The sequence below is a fragment of the Dasypus novemcinctus genome, chromosome 17 (genome assembly GCF_030445035.2).
Source record: "Dasypus novemcinctus isolate mDasNov1 chromosome 17, mDasNov1.1.hap2, whole genome shotgun sequence".
Classification (NCBI taxonomy): domain Eukaryota; kingdom Metazoa; phylum Chordata; class Mammalia; order Cingulata; family Dasypodidae; genus Dasypus; species Dasypus novemcinctus.
This window is the reverse complement of record NC_080689.1, coordinates 36,798,051-36,825,119: the sequence shown is the minus strand read 5'-3', so window position 1 is coordinate 36,825,119 and position 27,069 is coordinate 36,798,051. Positions and strand designations below refer to the sequence as shown.

At 40.7% G+C, this 27,069-nt stretch overlaps 1 protein-coding gene across 2 annotated transcripts in view; it reads right to left on the bottom strand.

The window, feature by feature from the left end:
• The window catches only part of PPP1R21 (protein phosphatase 1 regulatory subunit 21), a 95,591-nt gene extending 74,721 nt beyond the window's left edge, over positions 1 to 20,870 (bottom strand). Inside the window, exon 1 of one of the 2 annotated variants that reach the window (XM_004458770.4) lies at positions 20,573 to 20,870. In XM_004458770.4, the coding sequence (XP_004458827.2) occupies positions 20,573 to 20,629 (57 nt within the window). In that variant the 5' untranslated portion in view covers positions 20,630 to 20,870. Of the gene's footprint in view, positions 1 to 18,957; positions 19,064 to 20,572 lie in introns of those variants that run through there. The other variant, XM_004458769.5, reaches the window with a different exon arrangement.
• Positions 20,871 to 27,069: the final 6,199 nt, after the last annotated feature.

Here is a 27,069-nt window from a genome sequence, read left to right as displayed (position 1 = left end):
CGAGAATTATATATATCTAAATATCTTCTCACATATAAATGAAAATAAAAAATATTAGCCCCCACTAATAACAAGTGTTAATATTAAGGAAAACTGTTGTGGGAGAAAGAGTATATAACAATTCTGTACATTCTAGATGATTTTTCTCTATACCTACAACTTTTGAAATTAAAAATGATAAGAGTAAAAATATATTTTAGCCCCAATAGGGTACCAGATATCATAGTTCTGCCATTTTACAGATAAGGACATGGAGGCTGAGCTGCCCAATGAAGTAGAACTAATCAGTAGCAATATTGGGACTAAACTCCTTCTCTCTCAACTTCTGGTCTATCACTGTTTTTATGAAAGCCATTTGCTTTCTAAATAAAACTAGTACAATAAATAATAAATTTGAAAAATAATAACAATACAATAAATTGATAATACACATGAAATTGTACTAATTATGGAATAAAAATTGTAGAGTAAACCAAAATATGGAGCATCACTGTACCCTGAGGGATAGTGTGCCTAATATTCTAATATTAGACTCACAATATCATCACTGACAATGGCATCAGAAATAGTAGGCTTCTTAGCAGGCACCAGCTAATACAGTATATAAAAAACAACTAAGAAGTTGGCTCAATTTAAATATTAATATTAGTAGATAGAATATGAATGCTCATTACGTACCAGTCACTGTTCTAAATGTTCTGCCTATATACCTCTTCTATACCTCACAGCCCTACGAAGTAGATACTATAAATATCTCCATTTTACAGATGAGGAAACTGAGGCACAGAGAAGTTAAGAGGCAATGCTGAGATTCAGACCCAGCAGTCTTGAATCCAGAATCACATTGCTAATTAGACAATATAGCCTATTATTTTACAAAGTTATACTCAAGTGAGAAAAGCAGTGGACTAGGGAGGTGGGGTAAGCCTTTGCAGGAGAGGTAGGATTTGGGCCTTTTTCCCCCTCATAGCTAACTTTTTAAAATGACGTATAATTTAAGTATACAAATCAAAATTATCCTGTTTGATGAATTTTTACTTATGTACACACCTGTACAACCACCCCTGGCAGGATTTTGAAAGATAAAAATCTATTTCTGTAGAAAGAGGACCATATTTGCAGCAGGAAGAATGTAGAGTAGATGAGTAACTATAAGTGAATGTAGTAAGTGAGAAACAGTTTCATCTCTGAGAAACTCAGAGAAAGGGATGATTTATGAGCTTTAAAGAAAAATCTATTTGTATTTCTATATATAGCTCGGATCTGTGTCCTGAGAATAGGGAACAGAAATGGCTGTTTTCTGAGCCAAGAGTAGGGATATTTGAAAGTTAAACCTTAAATTGAGTATTGGAAACTCCAGAGAAATTTTAGCTAGGATTCTAAGGAGTAAAGCAGGAATTGTGCAGGATAGTCAACACTCTGAGCAAAAAACAGATTAAAAGGATAAGCTTCTTTATTTTTAGGAAGTTAAAGATACAGCTCACTGGCACAGCAGGGAAAAGATCCAGATCTTGTAATAGGCAATATAATCTTGGGAAATTCACTTAACTTTGCTAAACTCAGTCATATGGCCAGTAAACTGGGTTAATACATCTGCTCTATCTTCCTTTTCCTAAGGTTGCTGGGAGAACTAGATAAGAAATCTATGTTGAAGCACTTTCTAAACCATAAAGTGGCACCCAAATGAAAACAGAGCTCTTATTTACAAGAAAAGAATCAAAGAGGCAATAGATATATTTATTATAGCTTACTTAGTATAAGGCATTGGGCTAAAAGACAGGTGAGAGAAAGAAGTAAAAGACAAACTGGACTTCTGGGAGGATGGTGGATTAAAAAATCATAGGATTCTTCTCTCCCAGAAAAACAGCCAGGCAACAGGCAGAAACAACCTGGAAAAAGAATCTTCTAGAGTTTAGGACACCAAGAGAAGGCTAGACACTGCTCAAAGGAGAGAGGGGCAAAGGAAAGGAATTGTGACCATAAAACTGTGAGTTAAGGGAAGCGGATTTGGCTCAATGGAGAGAGCATCCACCTACTACATGGGAGGTCCACGGTTCAAACCCAGGGCCTCCTGACCCGTGTGATGAGCTGGCCCATGTGCAGTGCTGATGTGCGCAAAGAGTGCCCTGCCATGCAGGGGTGTCCCCCCCGGAGGGAAGCCCCATGTGCAAGGAGTGTGCCCCAAAAGGAGAGCCACCCAGTGTGGGAAAAGTGCAGCCTGCCCAGGAGTGGCGACGCACACATGGAGAGCTGACGCAGCAAGATGATGCAACAAAACGAGACACAGATTCCGGGTGCTGCTGACAAAAATACAAGCGGACACAGAAGAACACACAGTGAATGGACACAGAGAGCAGACAACTGGTGGGAGGTGGGGAAGGGGAGAGAAATAAATTAATTAATTAATTAAAAAATAAAATAAACTATGAGTTAAAAGCTGCAACTGCAAATGCTGGCACCTTCCCCCACACTACAGACCCTTTTGAATTCTCAGGCTTCAGGGCTGACAGCTACAGATAAAGGGAGCCCCAGGAATCCATTTGCCCAGGAAAGGGGAGAGAGAAGGACACAGCCTAAAGCTGATTCAGCTTTGACCTACAATTTTGGTTTGCTGTGTCCCAGGAGCCTTCCAGGTCAGGTGGGACCCCACCATTGTTTACCTTGGGAGCCAGCAGGAGACTAAAGAGATTCGATCCTCTCTGTCTCTCTATTGACAGAGACTGGTTTGTTGAGGTCACAGAGGAAAGTGGAAATATTTCCTACCCAGGAAAAGGGAAGGGGCTGCTAGCAAAGGTTGGAGAATTGCCTCTAAGAAAGTTTGAATTACAAGGTTCTTGGCCTCCATGTAGAAGCCTCTGTCACACGGATCCAGTCCCTGTTGCAGCAAACACACTCCAACCAGGTAGTGAACTGAAAGGACTGCCAAAGACTGCCATCTTCTGGCAGACCAAAGACATGCATGTAAGGAAATTAAAAGTAAATAAGAGAGGCTTTTACCAGCCTTTATAGCCTCTCTCCCCAAGGCCCTAGGAAGCAGGTCTGCAACCCATGACTGGGTCCAGGGCCCAGATGTGAACAACAACCAGGGATTATCCTAAAGACCCAGAACAGGTTGAACCAAGAATCAAAGAGCACCAGTAAGACAGCTTCTCGCTACTAAAACCCAATGAAAGAAAGAGAAATTGAGCATCTGAGTAAACTTGCCATCCTAATTTTAGATGCCTAGACATCAGCAAAAAACTACAAACCATACCAAGAAAAAGGAAGAAATGGCCCAAGAAAAGAAATATACCAAAGTCCCAGAAAGAGATATAGGATTTGAGATAACTTATCAATGAGATGCACACAAATTTCCAAAATCAAATTAATGAGTTGAAAGACAATATGGCTAAAGAGATAAAGGACATCAAGAAGACGTTGAGAAAGCACAAAGAATTTTGAAAATCTGAATAAAAAGTAATAGGTTTGTTACTTTCATTCATGGAAATGAAAGGCACAATAGGTGAGAACGAAAACACATTACAGAGAGCGGATGTGGCTCAGGTGACTGAGCTCCTGCCTACCACATGGAAGGTCTGTGGTTTGGTTCCCAGTGCCTTCTAAAGAAGACAGTGAGCTGGCAGGATGGGCAGGTGAGGCAAGCTGATGCAACAAGATGACACAACAAGAGACACAAGAAGAAAAACATAATGAGAGACACACAGAAAAAGCAGGGAACAGAGGTTCCCCAGTGTCTCCTAAAGAAAACAAGCAAGACAGCAAGCTGACATGATGGGCAGGTGCAGCAGCTGATGCAACAAGATTATGCCACAAGAGACACAAGAAGAATAAATATAATGAGAAATAAAACAAAGTTTTGAAAGAGGGGCTCAAGTGATTAGGCGTCTCCCTTCCACATTGGAGGTCCCAGGTTCAGTTCTCGGTGCTAGTCAAAGAGAAAGAGAAAATTCTGAGAGATTAAGGCAGAATAAAACCATCACATACAAGGACTCCAGTAAGACTTAGTGTGGATTTCCCATCAGAAGCCATGGAGGCAAGAAGACAGTGGTATGATACAATTAGGATACTGAAAGAGAAAAACTGCCAGCTGAGAATTTTTTACCCAGCAAAACTGTCCTTCAAATATGAAGGTAAGTTTAAAGTAGTCACAAACAAACAGAAACTAAGAGAATTCATAAAAAAGAACCCACCTCTTCAGGAAATATTAAAGGGAGACTTACAACCTGAAAGAAAAAGACAGGAGAGAGAAGCTTGGAGGAGGGTCTAGAAAAAAGAGTAGCAGAAAGAGTAGAAAGGCAGACAAAATAAGCTATGACACATGAAAACCAAAGAATAAAATAATAGTAGTAAATAATGCATTTAAAGTAACATCACTGGGGAAGGAGATGTGGTTCAAGTGATAGGGCTTCTGTCTACTGTATGAGAGGACCAAGGTTCGATTCCTGGGCCTCCTGGTGAAAATGAAGAGAAAGTATGCCTGCACGGCGAGCCAGTGCCCACATGGAGAGCTAAGTGCCCATGTGGTGAGCCAAGTGACCATGTGGCAAGCCGAGGGCATGTGTGAGAAGCCAAATGCCCATGAGAGCCCGTGTGGCGAGTCAAGTGCCCACGCAGTGAGCCAAGTGCCCACACGAGTGCCCGCACGGCAAGCCAAGTGCCATACAGTGAGCCAGTACACACACAAGTGAGTCACACAGCAAGATAATGACACAACAAAAGAGAGACGAAGGGGAGAGTAAAGGTGAAGCATAGCAGAAAGGTGGCACAGCTAACAGGGAACTTCTCTCCACATCAGAGTCCCCAGGATCGAATCCTGGTGAATCCTAAAGGAGAAAAAAATGAGGAGAAGACAAAAAAGAAAAATAGATACAGAAGATCAGACAGCTAATAGAAACAGCAAAAACAGCAGGGTGAGGTGAGGGGGAAAGTTAAAAAATAAAATAAATAAATCTTTAAAAAAATAAGGAAAGTAGACTTGGACAATGGATAGGGTGTCTGTCTACTACATGGGAGGTCTGCAGTTCAAACCCTGGGCCTCCTTGATCCGTGTGGAGCTGGCCCACGTGCAGTGCTGATGTGCACAAGGAGTGCCGTGCCACACGGGTGTCCCCTGTGTAGGGGAGCCCCATGCGCAAGGAGTGTGTCCCGTAAGGAGAGCCACCCAGCGCAAAAGAAAGTGCAGCCTGCCCAAGAATGGAGCTGCACACACGGAGAACTGACACAGCAAGATGTCACAAGGAAAAGAGACACAGATTCCCGTGCCGCTGACAACAACAGAAGCAGACAAAGAAGAACACGCAGCAAATGGACACAGAGAACAGACAACTGGGGAGGGGAAAAGGGGGAGAAAAATAAATCTTTAAAAATAAAGTAACATCATTGAATGTGAATGGATTAAACATCCCAATCAAAAAATATAGAATAGAAACAGATATGACTCAAGCAGTTGAGTGCCAGCTTCCCACATGGGAGGTCCCAGGTTCAGTTCCCAGTGCCTCCTAAAAAACAAAAAAATTAGAAAAACAAGTAAAAAGCAAACAAACAAAAAAACCAACCCAGGGGAGCCAATGTGGCTCAGTGGTTGAGCACTGGCTTCCCACATCTGAGGTCCCTGGTTCAATCCCCAGACACGGTACCTCAAAAAAAAAAAAAAAAGATATAGACTGACAGAATGGACAAAAAAGCATGAGCCATCCATATGCTGTCATAAGAGACTCACCTTACACCCAGGGATACAAACGCCTGACAGTAAAAGGTTGGATAAAAGACAATCCATGCAAATAGAAACCAAAAAAGAGCAGGGTAAATATACTAACAGCAGACGAAACAGACTTTAAATGCAAAAAAAGTTATAATAGATACAGATGGTCATTATATATTAATAAAGGGGAAAATCCACCAGGAAGAAATAATAGGCATAAATAGTCAAGACTATTTATATAGAGACATCTCTACAATAGTGGTTGGAGACTTCAACACACCACTCATACCATTAGATAAAACAACTAGACAGAAGATCAACAAAGAAACAGAGAACATGAGAAACATGATAAACAAGTTAGACCTAATAGACATTAACAGAACACTGCACCCAAACTTGGTGGGTTATACGTTCTTCTCAAGTGCTCATGGATCTTTCTCTGGATAGAGTACATGTTAGAAAACAAGACAAGTAACCTACCTTGACTCTACAAGAAATAAAAGAACTTAACAAAACAATTGCATTTAAAAAGATTGAATCAGTCATCAAAAATCTCCCAAAAGTAAAAATCCAGGACCAGATGGCTTCACAGATGGGATTCTACAAAGCATTTTGAGAAGAATAACACCAATCTTGTTTAAACTCTTCCAAAAAACTGAAGTGGAGGGAAAATTACCCAACACATTTTTATGAAGCCAACATCACCCTAATATAAAAGCCAAAAAAAGTATTACAAGTAAATTACAGACCAATCTCTCTAATGAACATAGATGCAAACTTCTCCACAAAATACTTGCAAATTGAATCCAATAGCGTATCAAAAGACTGATACATCATGACCAAGTAGGATATACTCCTGGTTTGCAAGGATGGTTCAACATAAGAAAATCAATCAATGTAATACAGCACATCAACAAATTGAAGAAAAATAAACATATGATCATATCAATCAATACAGAAAAGGAATTCAACAAAATCCAGCATCCTTTCTTGATAAACACATATCAAAAGATAGGAATAGAAAGAAAATTCCTCGATCTGATAAAAAGCATATATTAAAAACCCACAGCCAGGGAAACGAACTTGGCCCCAGTGGTTAGGGCATCCATCTACTACATGGGAGGTCCGCAGTTCAAACCCCGGGCCTCCTTGACCCGTGTGGAGCTGGCCCATGCGCAGTGCTGATGCACGCAAGGAGTGCCCTGCCACGCAGGGGTGTCCCCCACGTAGGGGAGTCCCACGCGCAAGGAGTGCGCCCTGTAAGGAGAGCCGCCCAGTGCGAAAGAAAGTGCAGCCTGCCTAAGAATGGCACCACCCACATGGAGAGCTGACACAACAAGATGATGCAACAAAAAGAAACACTGATGCCCGTGCCGCTGACAACAACAGAAGCAGACAAAGAAATAAAACACAGCAAAAGACACAGAGAACAGACAACCGAGGTGGGGGGGAGGGGAGAGAAATAAATAAATAAATACATCTTTAAAAAAAAAAAACAAAAAACCCACAGCCAATGTCATTTCCAGGAGAAAGTTGAAAGCTTTCCATCTAAGATCCAGAATAAGCCAATGATGCCCACTGTCACCCTTGGTATTCAATACTGAACTAGAAGTTCTAGCTAGAGCAATTAGACAAGAAAAAAATGCATCCTAATAGGAAAAGAGGAAGTAAAACTCTCAGTATTTGTGGATGGCATGATCCTATATTTAGAAAATTCTGAAATGTCTACAACACAGCAACTTGAGTTAATAAATGAGTTCGGCAAAGTGGCAGGATATAATAGCAACACAAATTTCTGTAATGTTTCTGTACACTAGTACTCAACAATCTGAGGAGGAAATCAGGAAAAAATTCCATTTATTATAACAACAACAAGACTCAAATACCTAGCAATTAATTTAACCAAAGAAGTACAGGACCTACATGCAGAAAACTACAAAACAATACTAAAAGAAATAATGAAGATCTAAACAAATGGAAAGATGTTCTATCTTCATGAATTGGAAGACTACATATTGTGAAGATGTCAATCCAACCCAAACTGATTTATAGATTCAATGCAATACCAATCAAAATTCCAACAGTCTACTTTACAGAAATAGAAAGGGCAATTACCAAATTCATTTGCAAGGGAAAGTGCACTTGACTGGCAAGGGCATTCTAAAAAGGAACAACGATATGAATTACACTGCCTGACCTTGAAACATATTACAAAGCTACAGTGGTCAAAAAAGCCGGGTATTTACATAAAGGCAGACACATTGATTAGTAGAATAGAATTGACAGTCCGGAAATAAATCTCAACTCTACAGCCAACAGGTTTTTGACAAACCTACCAAGTCCAGGTTAACAGGATAAAAGAGGCTCTTCAACAAATGGTGCTGGGAGAATTGGATAGGCATAACCAAAAGAGTGAAAGAGGACCCTGTCTCACTCCCTATACAAGAATCAACTCAAAATGGATCAAAGACTGAAATATAAAAGTCAAGACCATAACATTACTAGAAGAAAATGTAGGGAAACAATCTTAAAGACCTTGTGGTAAATGGTGGTTTCTTTGATTATACACCCAAAGCACATATAACAAAAGAAAAAATAGATAAATGCGACTTCCTCAAAATTAAACACTTTTGCACCTCACAGGACTTTATCAAATGAGTGAAAAGGCAACTGACCCAATGGGAGAAAATATTTGGAAATCACATATCCAATTAGGGTTTATTATGCATCATATTTAAGGTAATGCTACAATTCAACAATAAAAAGATAAATGACCTGATTAAAAAATGGGCAAAAGACAAAATGACAATTATCCAAAGAAGAAATACAAATGGCAATGAAACACATGAAAAAAATGTTCAACATCATTAGCGATTTGGGAAATTCAAACCAAAGCTAAAATGAAATATCATTTCACACCTATTAGACTGGCCACTATTAAAAAGTCTGAAAACTGTAAATATTGGAGAGAATGTGGAGATTGGTAGGAATGTAGATGATACAGCCACTGTGGAGGACTGTTTGGCAGTTCCTAAGGAAGCTGAATAAAGACTTGCCACGTGACCTGGCAATACCATTACAGGTATATAAATATACAGAAGAACTGAGAGCATAAACATGAACAGACATCTTCACACCACTGTTCACAGCAGCATTACTCATGTTTGCCAAAAGTTGGAAACAACACAGGTGTCCATCAAGTGATGAATGAGTAAACAAATAGTGGTGAATGCACATGATGGACTATCCTGCAGTGGTTAAGAAGAAATGAAGTTGTGAAGCATATGACAACATGGATGAACCTGGAGAACATTACGTTGAGTGAAGTAAGCCAGACACAAAAGGACAAATACTTTATGATTTTGCTATTATGAACTAAAAACTGTGTAAACTCATGTAGAATATAGGTCACCAGAAAATAGGAGGGTAGAGAATGGAAAGCTGAGGGTTAATCTGTACAGAATTGTTAGAAAACATTGTTTGTAAATCTTTGGAAATGAACAAAAATGGCTAAAGCATATCATGGTGATTTTATCTAGCAGTATTACTGTATGGGAATGACAGTGGTTAAAAGGGAAAGTCTAAAGTCATGTATATAACTGGAAGGAAAGCTAAAAACTGTAACATGAGACAGTATAAGATAGTAAAACCTCATGTAAAACACCAATATGGGTGATATAACATACATAAGACTATTTTTCCAAAATATAAATACAAATATTCTAGAGAAAAGGATAAAGAATAGCAGCTATGTAGAGCAGGCAAGGCATAGAGAGATTGAGAAGTAATGAGTTGTTGTTTTTTTTTAATTATTGGAATAACGAAAGTACTTTGGAAATGATTGGGATGATGAATGCACAAACATGTGATTACACCGAATACCACTGATTATAAAAATAAATAAAAGTTTAAAAAATAAAGACTTGAATAGACATTTGCCCAAAGAAGAAATACAAATGGCAAAAAAAAAAAAAAAAAAAAGCACACGAGAAAATGTTCGACATCACTAGCAATTACGGAAAAGCAAATCAAAACAATGAGACCTCCTACCTATCAAGAGTGGTCACTATTAAAAAGGCAGAACTACAAGTGTTAGAAAGAATATGGAGAGTTAGGAATATTTATTCGCTGTTGGTGGGAATGTAGAATGGTACAGTCACTGTGGAAGACTGGCAGTTCCTAAAGAAGTTGAATATAGATTTGCCACATGACCCGGCAATACCACAACTGGTTATATATCCAGAAGAACTGAGAATTGACACAGACATCTGCACACCAATGTTCATAGCAGCATTATATAACCAATGAATGGACAAACTGTGGTATATTCACAAGATGGAATATCATGCAGCTGTATGAAGAAATGAAGTCCTAAAGCATATGACAACATGGATGAACTTGAAGAACATTATGTGGAGTGAAGCAAGCCAGACCTAAAAGGACAAATGTTGTATGACTGTGCTACTATGAACTAAATTCATTGTGTAACCTCATGGAGTTACTAACTTGAATATGGGTCAACAGAAAATAGAATGAGGTTAAAGAATGGAAAGCTGAAGATTAATTTGTGCAGAATTGGTAAAATGTATGTGTGCTAATCTTTGGAAATGAATAGAAAAGGTGAAAGTCCAACATAATGTTTGTACCCAGCAAGACTATGAAGGCAGTTTAAAAGGAAATTCTAAGGTCATGTATATTACTAAAAGGAAATGTAAAAAATGTAACATGGGACTGTATAGCGTAGTAAAACCACATGTGAAATATGAATATGGGTAAAATTCCGTATATAAGACCTTTTTTCTTTGAAGCTGAACAAATATATGTTAATACTACCAAATGTTTATATCAGACCAAAAAATTATGCTAAGTGAAAGAAACCAGACACAAAGTACTACATATTGTATGAGTCCATTTATATAAAATGTAAATATAAATCAACTTATAAAGATGAAATTAGGCTAGTGGTTATGTAGGGTTAGGGAAAACATGCTAAGGAGTGTGGGTTTTTTTTTGGGGGGGTAATGAAATGTTTCTGAAATTTTTTGTGATGAATGCACAACATTTTGATTATACTAAAAGCCATTGAATATACACTTGGGATAGATAGTATGGTATGTGAATATATCTCAACAAAACTGCTTAGTAAATAATTGTGCAAGAATAGCCAGAAATAGCAGCGATATACAGCAGAGTAAACAGAAAAACTGAGAGGTAAAGAATTTTCTTGTTGTTTTTTATTATTATTGAAATAATGAAAATGCTCTAATAATGACTGAATTGAATGCACAACAATGTGATTATACCAAACACCACTGACTGTACACATTGGATGAATTATATGCTTTATTAATTTGTATCAATAAAATTGATTTTGTTTAAAAAAAAAAAAAAGATGCTCCTGTTTTCAAAAAGCTTATATTGAGAAGGGAAGATAAAACAGTAAAAGATAACTCCCAATTCTAGTATTTCCTGTTTTTTTTAAAAAAAGTGTTAGAGGCATTAAATTCTCTAGAACAGGATCAGCAAACTAAGGTCCATGAGCCACATCTGCCCTGCTGCCTGTTTTTGTAAATGAAATTTGATGGAGCACAGCCCCACTCCTTCATTTACGTGATGTCTTATGGCTATTTTTAAGCTACAATGACAGAGTTGGGTAGCTGGAACAGAAACCATGTGGCTGAAAGTATAAAATATTTACTCTCTGGTCCTTTACAGAAGAAGTTTGGTGACCCCTGCTTCAGAAGTTCAGAAGAGAACAAAGTCGCTTTAATGGTGAATTCCATCGTGTAGTGTTCTACTTTTTAGTAACTATCAACATACTTGCAGATAATGCGCTGCTGCCTAGACAACAAAATTCAAACCCAGACAGTTAAAAGATAGTCGTACATTTCATTTCATACCCCTATCCTAATATCAATCTACAATCTCTTATATATCTTTTTTTTTAAGGAGATACTGGGGATTGAACCCAGGACCTCATACATGGGAAGCAGGCGCTCAACCACTGAGCTTCATCCACTCCACACTTACATATTTTCTTAGTGGTAGTGTGGTAATTAGAAATTCCTAACAACTGCTTCAAGGAAAAGGGATCAAGCTTAAAGTCTACTGAAATAATAATTTCCTATAAGACCAGAACTATAGCAATTTTTTTAAAAAGGCTTTTTAAAAGCAGATGAAGAGCCCATTTGCTAAAAAGTAAAACAAAACTTTCAAATTACTGCTGTTTGCAATTTAATTGATAATAACAAAAAGTGATTTGAATTTTCCTTTGGAAAATATTCTCTGCTAAACTGTTAACTCAAGTATGGTTCAAATGAAGTTGCTTAAGAGAAAATGTAGCTCTTTTTGAAATATTTACCCAAACTATCTTTCTAATATTTAATATGTAGAAAATGATGATGATTATGATGATGGGCTTGGCGTACTCCACTGCCATTTTAATTTACTTTGTGACAGTTGATGTCTCCCTGCATTGTTCCTGCCATACTTACTGCATTACTGAATGAGCAGCTTGCCAAATGCTGGTGGTACTACTGTGATCAGTTTGTTCTTTTAGACTCTATCTTTCCCCTCACTAGAATTCACCACAGCTGAGAGAGAAATGCACAGTGTTTCCGTTTTACAAATAGGTACAAGATCACCAGATGATAAAGCCTCTAAGCAACAAGTATGGAAACTACAAAGTACACAGATGTAACTGAGAAACAAATGGACTGAAGCCTCCTTCAGTACAGAAAAACTCTCCAGAAGACATTATTGCCTATTTCCAGAACATTAGGAGAAATAATACCCCTGAATCCCAACTCTGAAGCCCTATTAAACCTAATTTGTCATTGTTTCATATTCTTCTGATTATCTTTACTCTGAAACCACAGCCCCTTCTCATTTTAACCAACTCAAACCCATCTGTTCTTTAGGAGCCTACTTCCTACCTCTGGTCCCACTTCCTCCAGAAACTTTCTCTCACCACTACTATGGTCCTCATGAGCTCACCCTCAGTGCCTTGGGCTCTTCCTAGTAATAAGGTATCTTTTATTAAACTGTTCCATTTTAATTATACTTTCTCAAGTAGTAACTTCTACATTTACTAATTTATATATGATTTCTATATTCATCTCCCAGCTGCCAATGAAACTGTCCTTCAAGGTAGAAATTATACAATATACTTTCTTGTATCTCCTGCCCATAAAGCACACTGCTATGGAGAGAGAAGGTACCCATTAAATTTTTATATAATTAATCACATTAAATACCATATATAAAAAGGTGTTAAAATATAACGCACTTTACATCTGAAAGGGACTATTGCTGTTTTAACAGTTTCTTTCCAAGACCCTTCTCAAAAGGACTTGAATCTCACGGTCCTTTTGGACACCAACAGCCCTGAGCTCACCTCTCTGATGACCAGTGTCTAGACCTGCTATATGTAACTGGTTCTAGAATGGCTTGGCTCAGTCAGCCTATCACAAAGCTGTTACTCTAGAGACAGAGTGGCAGTATGCCAACTATGATCTTTCTCACACCACTTTCACCATCTGTGATAGGATAATTGGCCCAGGATTAAGGATTTACTACCTTAGCTCATTTCACAAACTCTTAGGAGGATCTGTGAGGAAATAAAGATGAATCGTATATATGCATTTCTTTATCTAATCCTCAAAATCTTCTGAGAATCATTCTGATGTTTATTTTCATGGAATGGGCATTTTGACATTTATACATGTTTCACGACCCTATTAAAGCATATAGTTTCTCCTCACAACAAAGAGATTTGTTTAAGAGACAACCCTGGGAAACGGACTTGGCCCAGTGGTTAGGCCGTCTGTCTACCACATGGGAGGTCCGCGGTTCAAGCCCCGGGCCTCCTTGATCCGTGTGGAGCTGGCCCATGTGCAGTGCTGATGCGCGCCAGGAGTGACCTGCCACGCAGGGGTGTCCCCCGCGTAGGGGAGCCCCACGCGCAAGGAGTGCACCCATAAGGAGAGCCACCCAGCATGAAGGAAAGTGCAGCCTGCCCAGGAATGGCGCCGCCCACACTTCCCCTGCCGCCGCCGACTACAGAAGCGGACAAAGAAAGAAGCAGCAGCAAACAGACACAGAGAACAGACAACCAGGGGAGGGGGGGAATTAAATAAATAAATAAATCCTTAAAAAAAAAAGAGACAACCCTAATTCCATCCCTAAACCTTACCAAATCCCTAATTCTAGGCTTCAGAGATGAGATAGAAATATATGTTGCTTAATTTTAAGGTTTAATGGCTTGGTTTGTTTGTTTGTTTTTTTTAAGTTGTATCAAAACCTGCTTATTCAGGACTTGAAGCTTCCCCACTTTACAGAAAGGAAAGTGAGATTAGAAAAAAGGCAAAGCTAGGATTGGAGCCCATCCACGCCTGTTCATGCCCGCCTGGCTGTGAAGGCCAGTGTTCTCTCCACTACCCCCTCCCAGGGAGCTTGGAATCCTAGGTCTACTGTAATGACCATTTGCAGAATTCCAAAAGGAGAAATTCTACATATGCAGAAGAATAATTTTTTTCACTGACATTCATATGGTTTTTTAATTCCCTCAGCAATAGTTTAAAGGTTTCAAGGGACATTGTTAATAAAACATAATCCACTCAATCATTAAATGGGTGGAGGGACAAACGTGTTGAAATCTGGAAAGTTCTTATATTCTTTCCTCTCCCGGCTGGGGTTTGAAGACCTTCTTACTTTACAATAAGCTTCATCCATTGGTAAACAAAGCCTATTCTGATCTTATTGCTCTAGGAAACAAAATGCTTAACTAGTTAAGAAAAAAAATCCAATTAAAATAATTTAACAGTATAGGAACACCTGAGCTAACCTCCCATCACTCATAATTTGTAGACCTTTGTTCTCTCTGTGATGCTCTAATTTGAAATACTCTCATAGTAAAGCTCTTCAAGAGCTAAAGGGTCATAACTAAAAGGTGTCTTTAGGGAATTCTATATAATTCATAAGAGTTTTTAACAAGAACAGTATATGGCTGAATCCCCAAATATTATAAACCAGTTAGATGAGAAAGATCAGAAAGTATACATGCTGACTTGAGTTCTGTCACCAACTGACTATGTAATTTAGGACAAGTCACTTAACCTTTCTAGGCCTCAGTTAACACATTTGTTAAATAAAGGATTAGCCTAGAACCAAGGTTTTAATCTTGTCTGGTCCTGGAGACCCTTTGGGATCTAGTAAGTTATGGGTTCTTTCTCTATAAAACATACTTAAGCATATAACCACAAAATTCTGCATATGGTATGGGGGGGATGGGGGGAGTGGGGTGAATGGAGAAGTGTCCAGAGCTATTGAAGTCATCTGCAAACCCCAGCTTCAGTATCCCTGGCCTGGATGGCCCCTAAAACCCCTTCCAGTCCTAACATTTTCAATATTCTAAAGTGCTGGGAAGACCACTTAGTCTCTCTCTGCCTATTTATCTGTTCTTCCCCTCAGGAAGGGGTACAAAGTATCTGCAGGTCAACTAGGGTTACTTTGTCACTGAGGTAGGAAAGTTTCTCCTCTCAGACCTACCCTCAAAAGGAACACTCTTCTGCTCCTACTACAGTGCAGAGAAACTCACTGGGACAACACCCCCCCCCCCCCCGACCCCCAGCACTTCAGCTGAATTAAAGAGAAGAAGAGTAGGGCACCCCCTGCCTTTCTGTGGCCTTGCTATTCAAAAATGGTCTGCAGTCATCTGTAGTAGCATCACCTGGGCGCAGAATCTCAGTCCCCATCCAGACCTACTCAACTAGAATTTGTTTAACAAGATCTTTGGGGGAGTCATATAGACTAGAGGTTCTTAAAAAGGGGTCCGTGAGCTTGAAATGAAATTCAAGAAAACATTCTTCTTGTGGGGATGTGTTGTTGCGGGTGTGATGTATTTATTAAATAATACACAGAAGAGGGTGGACTTGGTAAGGGGTCCATGGTTTTCACTGATTGGCAAAAAATGATTAAGAACCCCTGATATAGACATTTAAGTTTGTGATACACTGATGTAGGGTCAGAGTTAGCACTACCTAATATGGCAAACAGTAGCCACTAATGCTATTTAAATGATTTAAAATTAAATATAAGTTTAAAATAAAATTTGGAATTTAAAATTCCATACTTCACTTGCACAAGACACATTTCCAGTGCTCACTAACCACTTATGACTATGTGGACCTACTGGACAGCACAGATTTAGAACATTTCCTTGATAGCTTTGGATAGCACTGGACCTAAAGCTGTTTTCCAATTTCACTTTACTGGTGAACCCTATCCATTAGGTAAGGGAAAAGAAAAAACAACAACAAAAACTGATACTCAATTTTAATAATCCTTTCCAGTTCCTGAGTCTATTTCTCTTCAGGGAGGGGGTGTTTAATCAGGCTCCCCAAATCCCTGCTATCTGGAAAGCAAACACAATGAATTAAAACTGACTCTTCCCAATTTGAGTAGCTTTGTACTAAGAGAGTAAGTCTAAAAAGTTCCTAAAGGCAAAGTTCTCCTTAGTAACTAGGAGAAGCATCAACTGTAAACCATTAGAGAATTAATGGATGCGTGGCTTCCCATGGTTTTCACTGCCTCAAAAAGAACTTTAAAAAGATTTCCTTTGATCAACAACTACTCTACTGAAGCTGATACCTGCTTTGAGCAACGATTCTCAAACTTGAACATGCATCAGAATCACTGGAGGCAAGCAGACTTGGCTCAAGGGATAGGGTGTCTGCCTACCACATGGGAAGTCCACAGTTTAAACCCAGGGCCTCCTTGACCCGTATGGAGCTGGCCCACGCGCAATGCTGATATGCACAAGGAGTGCCCTGCCACGCAGGGTGTCCCCCATATAGGGGAGCCCCATGCGCAAGGAGTGTACCCCGTAAGGAGAGTCGCTCGGCGCAAAAAAAAGTTTAGCCTGGCCAGGAGTGTCGCTGCACACACAGAGAGCTGACGCAGCAAGATGACGCAACAAAAAGAGACAGATTCCCGTGCCGCTGACAAGAATAGAGCGGACACAGAAGAATGTGCAGTGAATGGACACAGAGAACAGACAACTGGGGGGGAGGGGGGCGGGGGAAGGGGAAGAAATAAATAAAACTTAAAAAAAAAAAAATCACTGGAGAGGTTACTACACAAATTGCCAGGTCCCGACCCCAAAGTTTCAGATTCAGTAGGTCTGTGGTGGAGCCCAAGAATCTGCATTTCAAACCTGGTCCCAGATGATGTTCCAGGTCCAAGGCACCACATTTTGAGAACCACTGGCCCAGAGTAATAGAAACACTGGGAAGATATTACAACTACAAACTTGCTTACAAACATACCATGGTGCCAGACAAGAATTCAGAAGCCCCTGCAAAGAAAGCAGGCTAAAATGAAATGAACCAGAACTTTTAGCCTCTCTTCTCTATGAGCTAAATTAGGGCATCAAGAGCAGCACAAGCCATGGAAGAAATGGTCTGCAATTGTAGAGTCTGAGGAACTCCTGATTAGCTTTTCCTCACATTTCAAAAAGGAAGCTTGACCTATTACCTATTAACTCGATAAACCTCCATAAAACTCTGAAAATGAGTCTCTCCCACTCCCCCAACTCTACTGAGCAGAAATTCTTAAAGCCTCTAATGACCTAATTGCCCAAGCCAATGGGGTCTTAGTCTCCATTCTTTCCATACACTTTAAGCTTTCAGCAGCCTGCCTGCCTCAGAAATTCTTATCTACCTTAGTCTTCCTGGCTCACTTATTATCTAACTAGGCTCTCAGACCTAGTTCCTTTTATGGGAGTTCCTTCAACTCTTTTTCCTTCCCAAGAGAAAAGATTATGATCACGGTTCCTGAACAAAGAACACAGGCTGAGATCTCCATTAAGAAAGAATGAAAAGATTCTACAAATGTCCTTTGTTTCAGGACCATGTTTACTGCTTCTTGATTTATAGGCCCTCTACAGATTTACGGGAAATCTTGTCTCTTTGTACCCTAAATAAGGCAAAAAGAAAGCTGTAACTGGATTTCAGCATCGGCCCACAAATTCTGCCCCAGAGAAGCTAATAAAAAGGTAGAACATCCTCTCCTTTGCTGGAATGGTTATTCAGTAGGCAGAGAGCTGGAGGTAGCATGAATCTTAGTTAGAAAGTGCTGAGCATCAGAATCGACAGGGAAGAAAAAGCACATGTAATCTTTTGGGCAGTCTCGGTTCTCTTGTGCTTTGAAATTCCCATCATATTACGATTAAAAGAATCACAAATTAGTCTGGCCCAAAAGGGGCACCACTCCCAGGTCTGGCAGATGATCTTACAGTCTCCTAAGCATCTCCTCCTCTTCCATCTGTCACTATTTTCCCACAGGTATTCCCCAAAGTTTATAACCAAAGTGTTCTGCCCTGACTAAAGTTCAACTACCATCTTTGTGGGAAATATTCCAAAAGTTCTAGTTTGTCTCAACTTTAGCCAGTCTATCTCCAGTGGAAATTACCAGCAATTACTCCATCACCTCAAACTGACATGTGAACAAGATATTGTAACATGCCTTTCAACCCTGAAATTCTATGAGGAAACCTTGATTAGCTTTCCCTCCCATCTAATGCACTCCTGCTCCAGTCTGGCTCCTTCCTGCTGCTCCCTCATTCTGTCAGTGCAACTAGTGGCCACACCCCAGACCTTCAGGGTCAGCTCCAAGTACTCCCTCACCACAGCCAATTACTCTCAACGTTCTGCAGAATGAATATGACACAAGAATGAGTGCCTTATACATCTTTACAGCCTATGTAAATGTAGTACTATGCACAAAGCAGGCACTCAAAAAAGAAGACTAAAAAGTAACAAAGTATTCTTTAACCACAATTCCTGAATCTAGCCCTTCCTTTCCATCTCAACAGTCAGGAACTTAACTTGATGCTACACTACTCTCCCCTAAACTATCCCAACAGCCTACTGTGTGGTTTTCTTTTCCCCACTCTTTCCTTATTTCAATCCACCCTCCACCACCAGTGTCCTTCCTAAAAATAATGTCATTCCCTGGCTTAAAAACTTGTGATTTCTCCCCATGACTCAAAAGATAAAAGTCAAACTTTTTATTTGACATCTTCAACCCTTCATGATTGCATCCAAATTACTCTTCAACCTCACCTCACCATTTCCTGCCACATAACTTAAACGAATATTCATGTCAGCAAACACAGGCTGATCCCTTTGCCTGGAATGCTACCACCCTTCTCCCCCTCTTCTCTCTGTCCCAATTTGAGTAATATCTACCCTTACCTGACCATTTCCTCTGTGCTCCCACTGAACCAAGACTTGCCATACTGCATTATAATTACATGCCATGTCCAAATATTCTGTTAGCAGTGCAGTCCTTGTGCTGAAACCTGCCTCACTCAACAGACCCTTCAGAAGGTTCCAAAGGCACGTAATAAATGTCTGTTGAACAAATGTGCTTATGTATCCAAAATAATAAAAAAAAAATCTTTCCAAGTTTTTACTACTTTGGGAGGCTACACAATTATTTCAGCAATGTAGTCATGGCTCAAACATTTTTAGAACTCCTCTTTTGCCTTTTAAAGTTGCCTTCTGAGCTTGTTTACTCACTGGAAAAGAAAATCAGTCCCCTTACTTTATACTCAATTCCATTTCAAACAAAAACAGAAGAGCCAGTGTTATTGTTCCCTCATTCCCTTCTTTTTATGGATTTGTTCCAAACTTCTGGCCCTTTTAGACAGGAAAACCCTCTTTCCAAGGACGAAAGCTTGCCACCACCGAGCACCGACCCTGTACCACAGGGTCTTGGGACAATTTAAGTAGAATTGCAGAAAAGTGTTGCTAAAGGTTAGCACTCTTGGAATAAGTGTATCTCAAGAGGCTCCCATTTGATGGAGAAAAGAATTGTGTGTGTGCTTAGGTACAAGCTCTCTTTTTTTTCTTCAAAGAATGTTTCATTTCACCTTGCTATTTGTCGAATGAAATCATAAGAAGAAAAAAAGTCTCAGTTTCTCCAAACTGCAAAAAGGGGACTAAGAATTACCATTGCCTCCGTGAATGCAAAGATAGAAAACTCTAAGTCTTAATGGCTGTTGAATTGACTTGCAAAGATGTAACATTCTGCTTTAATGAACTCATTAGACTATTCTTAAGGCAGAAACCCCGTATCGAGAAGTAGCACCGCCCTTTTCCACGTAAAGGGTTCCATTCTTTAAAAGGCTGAGACCATAAGCACGACAAAAGGGTTCCTATTTTTGCTTAATTCAACATGTACTGAGTTCCTGCTGTATGCTCTACCTCAATGCAGGAGACAGAGGGAAAAGGAGAAAAGAACACAGCCATAACCCTCAAGGTTTCAAAATCATTCCAGACAACATCTTGCCAAAGCACTCCATACATTCGTAGCCATCCATTCCTGGTGAAGCAGTTTACATGGATGACTCAACTTCCCCAACCGAACTGATTCGGGGGGCATGTAAATCTCTTTATCCTCATATCATCCCTGTGGGGTGGAATAAAGGTTGATTTTCCCCAACACTGGGCTAAGTAAGCAGCGAGGGAAGGGATGGTCCTCACCTTTCCCTTCCCCTCCCCACCAGCCCAAGAGGTCGAAGCCAGGATTTCTGACATCCCAGTCCCAAGACTGCTAGTATAGTGGGAAGGAAAATCAAACTCCGGCTCCATCCCGCAGAAAGCACAGGAACCCGGACACCGCCCGTCCCATCCCCTGGGAGGTGCAGGTGGAGACACTGTAATGGTGGACAGAGGCGGAGGGGCGAGTAGGGGAGTGCTCGCTTGCCCCGTCCGCTGTCCCCCTCAGTCCGGCGAAGTCGCTGCTAAGGCAACCTGAAGCCGCAGGGCCAGGGACCCCGCACTACACACCGCCCAAGATGGGTACCTTCGAGTACTCCTGAGCCAGCTTCTGGTACTTCCCCTGCAACTCTGCCGAGGCCATGGCCTCCCCCGCCCAGTCCGGGCCAGGCTGCCCAAGCTGCTCAGCCCCGCCCCCCGCCCCCAACCCCAGACAAGCTCCCGGGTACGGCTCCGCCAGCGCCCGCCCGCTCTGCCACCGACTCCTACTGCCGCGCCTCCTCCTCCACTTCCGGGTTCGCGGGGTGGGAGGAAGGAGGAGCAGGACCAGGGACGGAGCGAGCACAGGGGGCGGGGCGACGCCTTGACGTCACCGCCCCGCCCCCTGTGCCCGAGCACGAGCGCGCGCAACCTCGCAGGCGCGCCTTCACTCTGCTCAGGGGCCGGGGCCGCCATCTTGGCTCATGGTCCAAGATGGCGATGTGGTACAGAGAGAGGAGGAAAGCTACAGATGAGAGCCCACAGAATGGGCGGAGGACGAAGGAGCGGCGCGCTGGTTGCGAAGAGCGGAGAACCGGAAGAAGAAACATTCTAAGCGCGTCAAGAGTTCTGATCGTGTCCCCACGTTCGTTCCCATGGCAACTGCCTGGCGTGTGGCGTTCTCTTTTTCAGAAAGAGGGTGGAGAAAAAGACCTCTGTATTCCACTATCTCGTTACACCGCTGTGGTAGCACCGGACATGCCTCGCACTGTAAACTCTCCGATCTCCCATTTTATAAACCTTGCTGCCGCCACCCTCCCCTTCTCCATACCAGTCATCTTAATAGTATTTTGAAATTTAGATTTGCTTGTGTGCGTTCTCTTGCTACTCGTACACCCACAAACACCCCTGCCCCAAGACGCCCTCCACGTCAGAGCTTTGTTCGGTGGATTGGAGAAAAGATCTAACGGGAATTTCAGAGAATAACTCCTACCACGCGTGCAGTATAGAGTGCCATTAACAGCAAATAACTGGGGAGTTGACGTAAAAAAAATAGTCCGCTTGAGATATCTTAAACCTTTTTGCACGAATGAAAAGCCTGCCTCCCCTCGGTCATTAAACATTTTTGAGGATCTATTATATATTTATTAGATGTTCTAAGCATTGCATTCATTACAGCATGGAAATATTCATTGATAGAGAAGTGGATAAATAAATTCAGGTGTATGTTTCCTATACATTACAATAGTTTTAACTACATGAGGAGATGGCAAACACCATGCTGAATGAAAAAAGCAAATCGCAGCATAACATGGTATGAAAAGATACATTTAAAAATGCAAAGTAACATTTTATATTGTCGATGGACAAATGAACATAAACGAAAAATACAGAAATGAGAACTGGAAGGATACACATCACATTCTGAATAGTGGTTACTTCTAGGCAGAAAAGGAGGGAGGGGAATGAACTTTCTTTAATTTTTTAAAAGTAGATATGATAGGATGTTAATGTTTTTTAATTCTAGGTAATAAGTACAGGGATGTTAGTTATATTGGCACTTTAGCCTCGAAATTTTCCATGATTAAACAACTATTTGTACTAACCTGGTTTCCTGTAACTATATGTAAGCCTGGGCTTCTTATGGTTAAAAGCTGAAAACTTTTACGCATTTCCAGGATTGTGATGTGTAAAAGGATTACAATATTTAAAAATTGTTCTTTATATTTTTCAATTTGCTATTAGCCAAGCCCTACTGTCCAGCAAACTTTTAGAACAATAATTTTTAAATATTGTTAGTTTTCCATGGCACCACCACCAAGCAGCAGATTTAAATATTGTAAGTGCATTTCTGTGATTTGTATCATGATGGAATTGCCAATTACTTAAAAAACAAAAATTGCCACCCCAGAAATAACACTCCAAAGAAAGAATGTGTAACTTTGGCCAGAGAGCCTGTGTAAGCACCAACTTTACTGAATTGAGAACTTTATTTTCTGTTCTCAAATGCATTATTTAGAAATTCCAATTGATACATCTGAGTACATTAAAATAAGAATCTGTTTCTCAAAAGACCCCATTAAATGAGTAAAAAGACAGAACTCAGAATGGAAAAGGATAGTTGCAACATAAATAACCAACAGAGGTCTCATACAAATAGACAAAGAGCTCTTACAAATTGATCAAGAAAAAGACAGGCCACCAAACAGACAAATGGGGAAAGAGACTTTAACAAGCACTTCACAAAAAGAAAATACACAAATGGCCAATAAACATGGAAAAAGGTGCTCAGTTTCATTAGTAATCAGGAAGAAATTATATTAAAACCACAGTGAGATACCACATGACTGGGTAAAAAAAAAAGACAAGTGTTAGTGAGCCTTTGGAACAAGAAAAACTCTCATAAGGTGCTGGTTGATAATCATTTAAGAAAAGAGTTTGGTATTATCTTCCTCCCTGACAAGATGCATACTCCATGATCTAGGAATTCTACTCTGATTGTATCCAACAAAAATATGTGCACCTGTTCACCAAGAATATTCATAGCATTGTTCATAATAGCCAAAAAAACAAATGTCTGTCAAGGGAATAGAGAGATAAATGATTGCATACATAGGATATTAAACAGCAATGATAACAAATGAACTTCAGCTATAGCCAACCAGATGAATCTTAAAAATAATCCAGAGCAATGAAGTCAGATTAAAAAAATAATTATATTGTGCAATTTCCATTATTTAAAGTTGAAACAAAGGCAGAACTGAATTGTAGGGCTCAGGGATACATGCTTGTAAGGAAGCATGTAAGAAAGTTAAGGTAAGGAAAGAAAGGTAAGGTAGAGAAAACCATAAAAATCAGGGGAGTGATTCCTTTTGGGAGGAGGGAATGGAAGTAATTGGAAGCGGACATGGGATGGACTTCTGACAATGTTCTATTTCTTACCTGTGAGACGGCTACATAGATGTTCACTTTGTGGTAATTCCTTGTGAGGTGTATTTTCATTTCATATATTTTTTTGTATGGATGTTATACTTCACAATTACAACATTTTAAAAACCCACTTGTCTCGTATACTTGCTAGCAATAGTTCCCAAACTGTAAATAACTATATACTCGTGGGGAATGGAGTAAAGTGAAGGTCGCTTGGAATTACTGCAAATATGCAAGTGCTCTGAAGATCACTAAAGCATGTAAAAGCATGACTGTTTTCAGTTGAACGTGTCAGAAACTGAACTCGAACTAGCTTCAACCCAAAGGGAGAATTTCCTGCAAAGATGTGTGGATATCTCATGGAACAATAGGAAGAAAAGAGGAACTGCAGGGTCCTAGGCACAATTTAGGACAGGGATGGGAATGCTTTTGTAACTCTAATGCTCTCTGTCTTTGCCTCTTCCTGCAGGTTTACTTCTACTTCTACTACTTCTTTTGGGTAGCAAGCATAGAGGTGCACAGGTCCTGAGCCTCCCATCTAACACCTTTGCCTCCAGAGAAGAATTAGGTTGCTTAGTTCCAGCCAGAGAATTCTCAGGGAAGTCTCTGACCTGGCCCAGCTTAGATCAGGTGTCCATCCCTGGATCAATCAGCTCTGACATGAGATCTGAGACACCTAGGACAAGTGGATCAGCAGGGAGACCCCTTGACCCTGACCCAGCCAATAGACTCGACTACTTGTCCACCAAATGACTACTTCTGTGGCACGTGCCATCTGGGTAAGCAAGGGACACAACCACCACAGACACCAGTGAGGACCAGAAAGCAGTACCAGGACCTGCTTGAAGCTGATCCACAGTGCCCTGCCCTGTTCGCAGGGACTCAGTGCACTGCCCACACACCTAGAGCCATCTTGGGAGGTGAGAAGGAAGAGACAAATTTCAAAACAAATGAGCATTTTCTGAAAGGATGGAGACTCCTGTAAACAAAAAGAAACCCTTTTTCACCAGGAGGGACCAGAGCATTATTAATGGATAAGTTAAGCTTTCCACTTACCAGAGGAAGGAGATTTATGAGGAAAACTGATAGAGAAAGGAAAGGATCTTTTTCTCTGCACATCTAAACAGCATGAATCAACTGCACTTACCCAGCATAAATAAGAAGTTTTGTTTGTGGTGTTCATACTCCAATCTGAACAATAACAGATCTGGGATAAAACAGGACTTAGGGACTCCTTGGGGCACAGTGGAGGGAAAATGAGGGTGAACAGAACCTGCCAGCTGCTGCACAGGAGACCGTGCAAGATGAAGCTGGATGCTGGGGAAGAAAGGGAGACTGAGGCAGGAACCAACCAGGTCCTGTCTGAAAGGCTACTTCCCCTCTGTATCCAGTATATTCCCTACCACAAAGATTGGATCCTTTTCAGCCACAGAGTGGTGTATGTGAAAGGGCGGCTGTATATAGTCATGGGATACATACCTGGTGTACTATTTTAGAGAATGACTGAGGCAAAGATGAAGAGAGTTATTGAGTTGACCCTGGGAACCCACAATTTTTCTTAGTCTCAGATCTTTAAGCTAACCAAGGTAGTTAAGATAAAAAACTAGCTTCTGATTTGAGAACTAAGTTTAATGCAATCCCATTCCCTAAATAGCTTATCAAATCTCATAGTGAGCAACTCGTATTTGAACACATTGCATATTTAACTTCTCACATCTCTAAATATTCACATAATGGGGGTCAAAAATTGGATTTTACTGACCTAAAGCGGGTACTGATGTGTAGTACTTATATAGCTCAAGAACAATGCAGAATTTCCCTTGGCCAGACAGACAAGGACCACTTGTGCCATCAGGCTATGTAAATGATATTGTCAGCCTCTGAATGAATGTTATTCCATGGCACAGTAGAGCCACATGTTTGCTGTATTAGCCATGGAATGTGTGTCCCATCTTTGTATACATCTGAAAATCAAGAACTTCTTTCAAGCTTCAAATATCTATCCATAACCTTTATTTTTTAAGATTTATTTTATTTTATTTATCCCCCCTCAGTATCCCCCGCCCCCCCCCACCCCCCACCCCCCCCACTGCCTATGCTTGCTATCTTCTCTCTGTGTCCATTTGCTGCATGTTCTTCTGTGTCTGCTTGTATTCTCTTTAGGAGGCATCAGCAATCAATCCTGGGACCTCCAACGTGGGAGAGAAACCACTCAATTGCTTAAGCCACCTCAACTCCCTGGTCTGCTGCATCTCTCGCTGTCTTTCCTCTGCATCTCCCTTTTTTAGGTCATCTTGCTGTGCCAGCTCTCCGCAGCACAGCCAGCTTGCTTCACCAGGAGGCCCAGTGATTGAACCCAGGGTCTCCCATATGGTAGTTGGGAGCCTAATTGTTTGAGCCATATCCACTTCCCTATCCATAACCTTTAAATAATGCACTCCACTCTATTCGGCAACTGCAGAGATATTGGAAGATCGGCTAACTCCACCAAGCGGACCCTAAGATAATAAGCAGAAATCCTCTCTGGCTGGTTTCACAATCCCCACAGCTGGTCACCACACTTGTTTACTGGATAATGGACAACAAGGAATGATTAAGAGGTGGACATAGGGAAAGGATTAAGGAAGGCAACTGGTGGGCCTTTTAGTATGACATACCGCCCTTGTCATTTTTATTTTTAATACAATGGGATTAATCCAGCATTCTACAATAAAATGGAAAATAAAAATAAAAAAAGAAGCATTTCTCCACGTGATTTTTCACTAAAGAAGCCAACACCAAAGTTCAGGTTTTGTCATCAGTGAGTTCTGAACAGAATCTGATGACTTGCAACTTTGAGGAGCTTGACTAAAAATAGTAATTCTGTGCTTTAAAGTTTTGCAACTCCTTCCTTTGGCAGTGCCCCAAAGCTTTGCCTCTCTCAGTCACAGCAGGACAAGGGAAAACTGATGGAAAGGGTACAGAGCCCAGATTTAGTTTGTCCAAGATTATATGGCAGACGTTGGTAGAAGCAAAATGAGAACCCAGGTTCTTCGCCTCTACCACTGGCTATATTTTCCCTAGTTGGGGTAAGTGCCTACATACAGGAAACCCTTTGCTATTTAGCTTTAAAAAGCCGGAAGGTAAATGAGTCCTAGACTAGGGGCAGGAGGGCCAGAGGGTGTGTTATACACTTTGGTAGTTGCTGGACTCATTCTTTCATGAAAGAGGTACCATTAGAGCTGCTGGAAAGGGCACAGGTGGGCTGCCCTAAGTATCCACAGGAAACTAGCTGCTGTTTGCTATCAGAACTGCAACATCATCTACAATAATAGGGAACAACTGCAACATCTACAATAAGGAACAGGTCATACAAAGTTCAAATACAATTTAAAGTCTTTTTGCCACACAGCAGCAATAGGAAATTAAATCATCCCCATCCCTGAGGTAAGGAAATAACTCATAATGCTATGCCCAGCTCCTCTCTTGTACTGTGTCCTAAGGCCATTGGTCATCCCTGGCTCAATGTGTCATCCCAGCCACGCTATTCCAAGTCGCTAGCCACCTATTGGGTAATTTGAAAGGGATATATGCAGTGATGAGCTGGAGCAGGCATGTACTGGCACACAAGGGCAAGCTGTTAAATTCTCAGGAATTGTGTAAGCTGGTTGTTAAGCACAGCCATGATTCAACTTT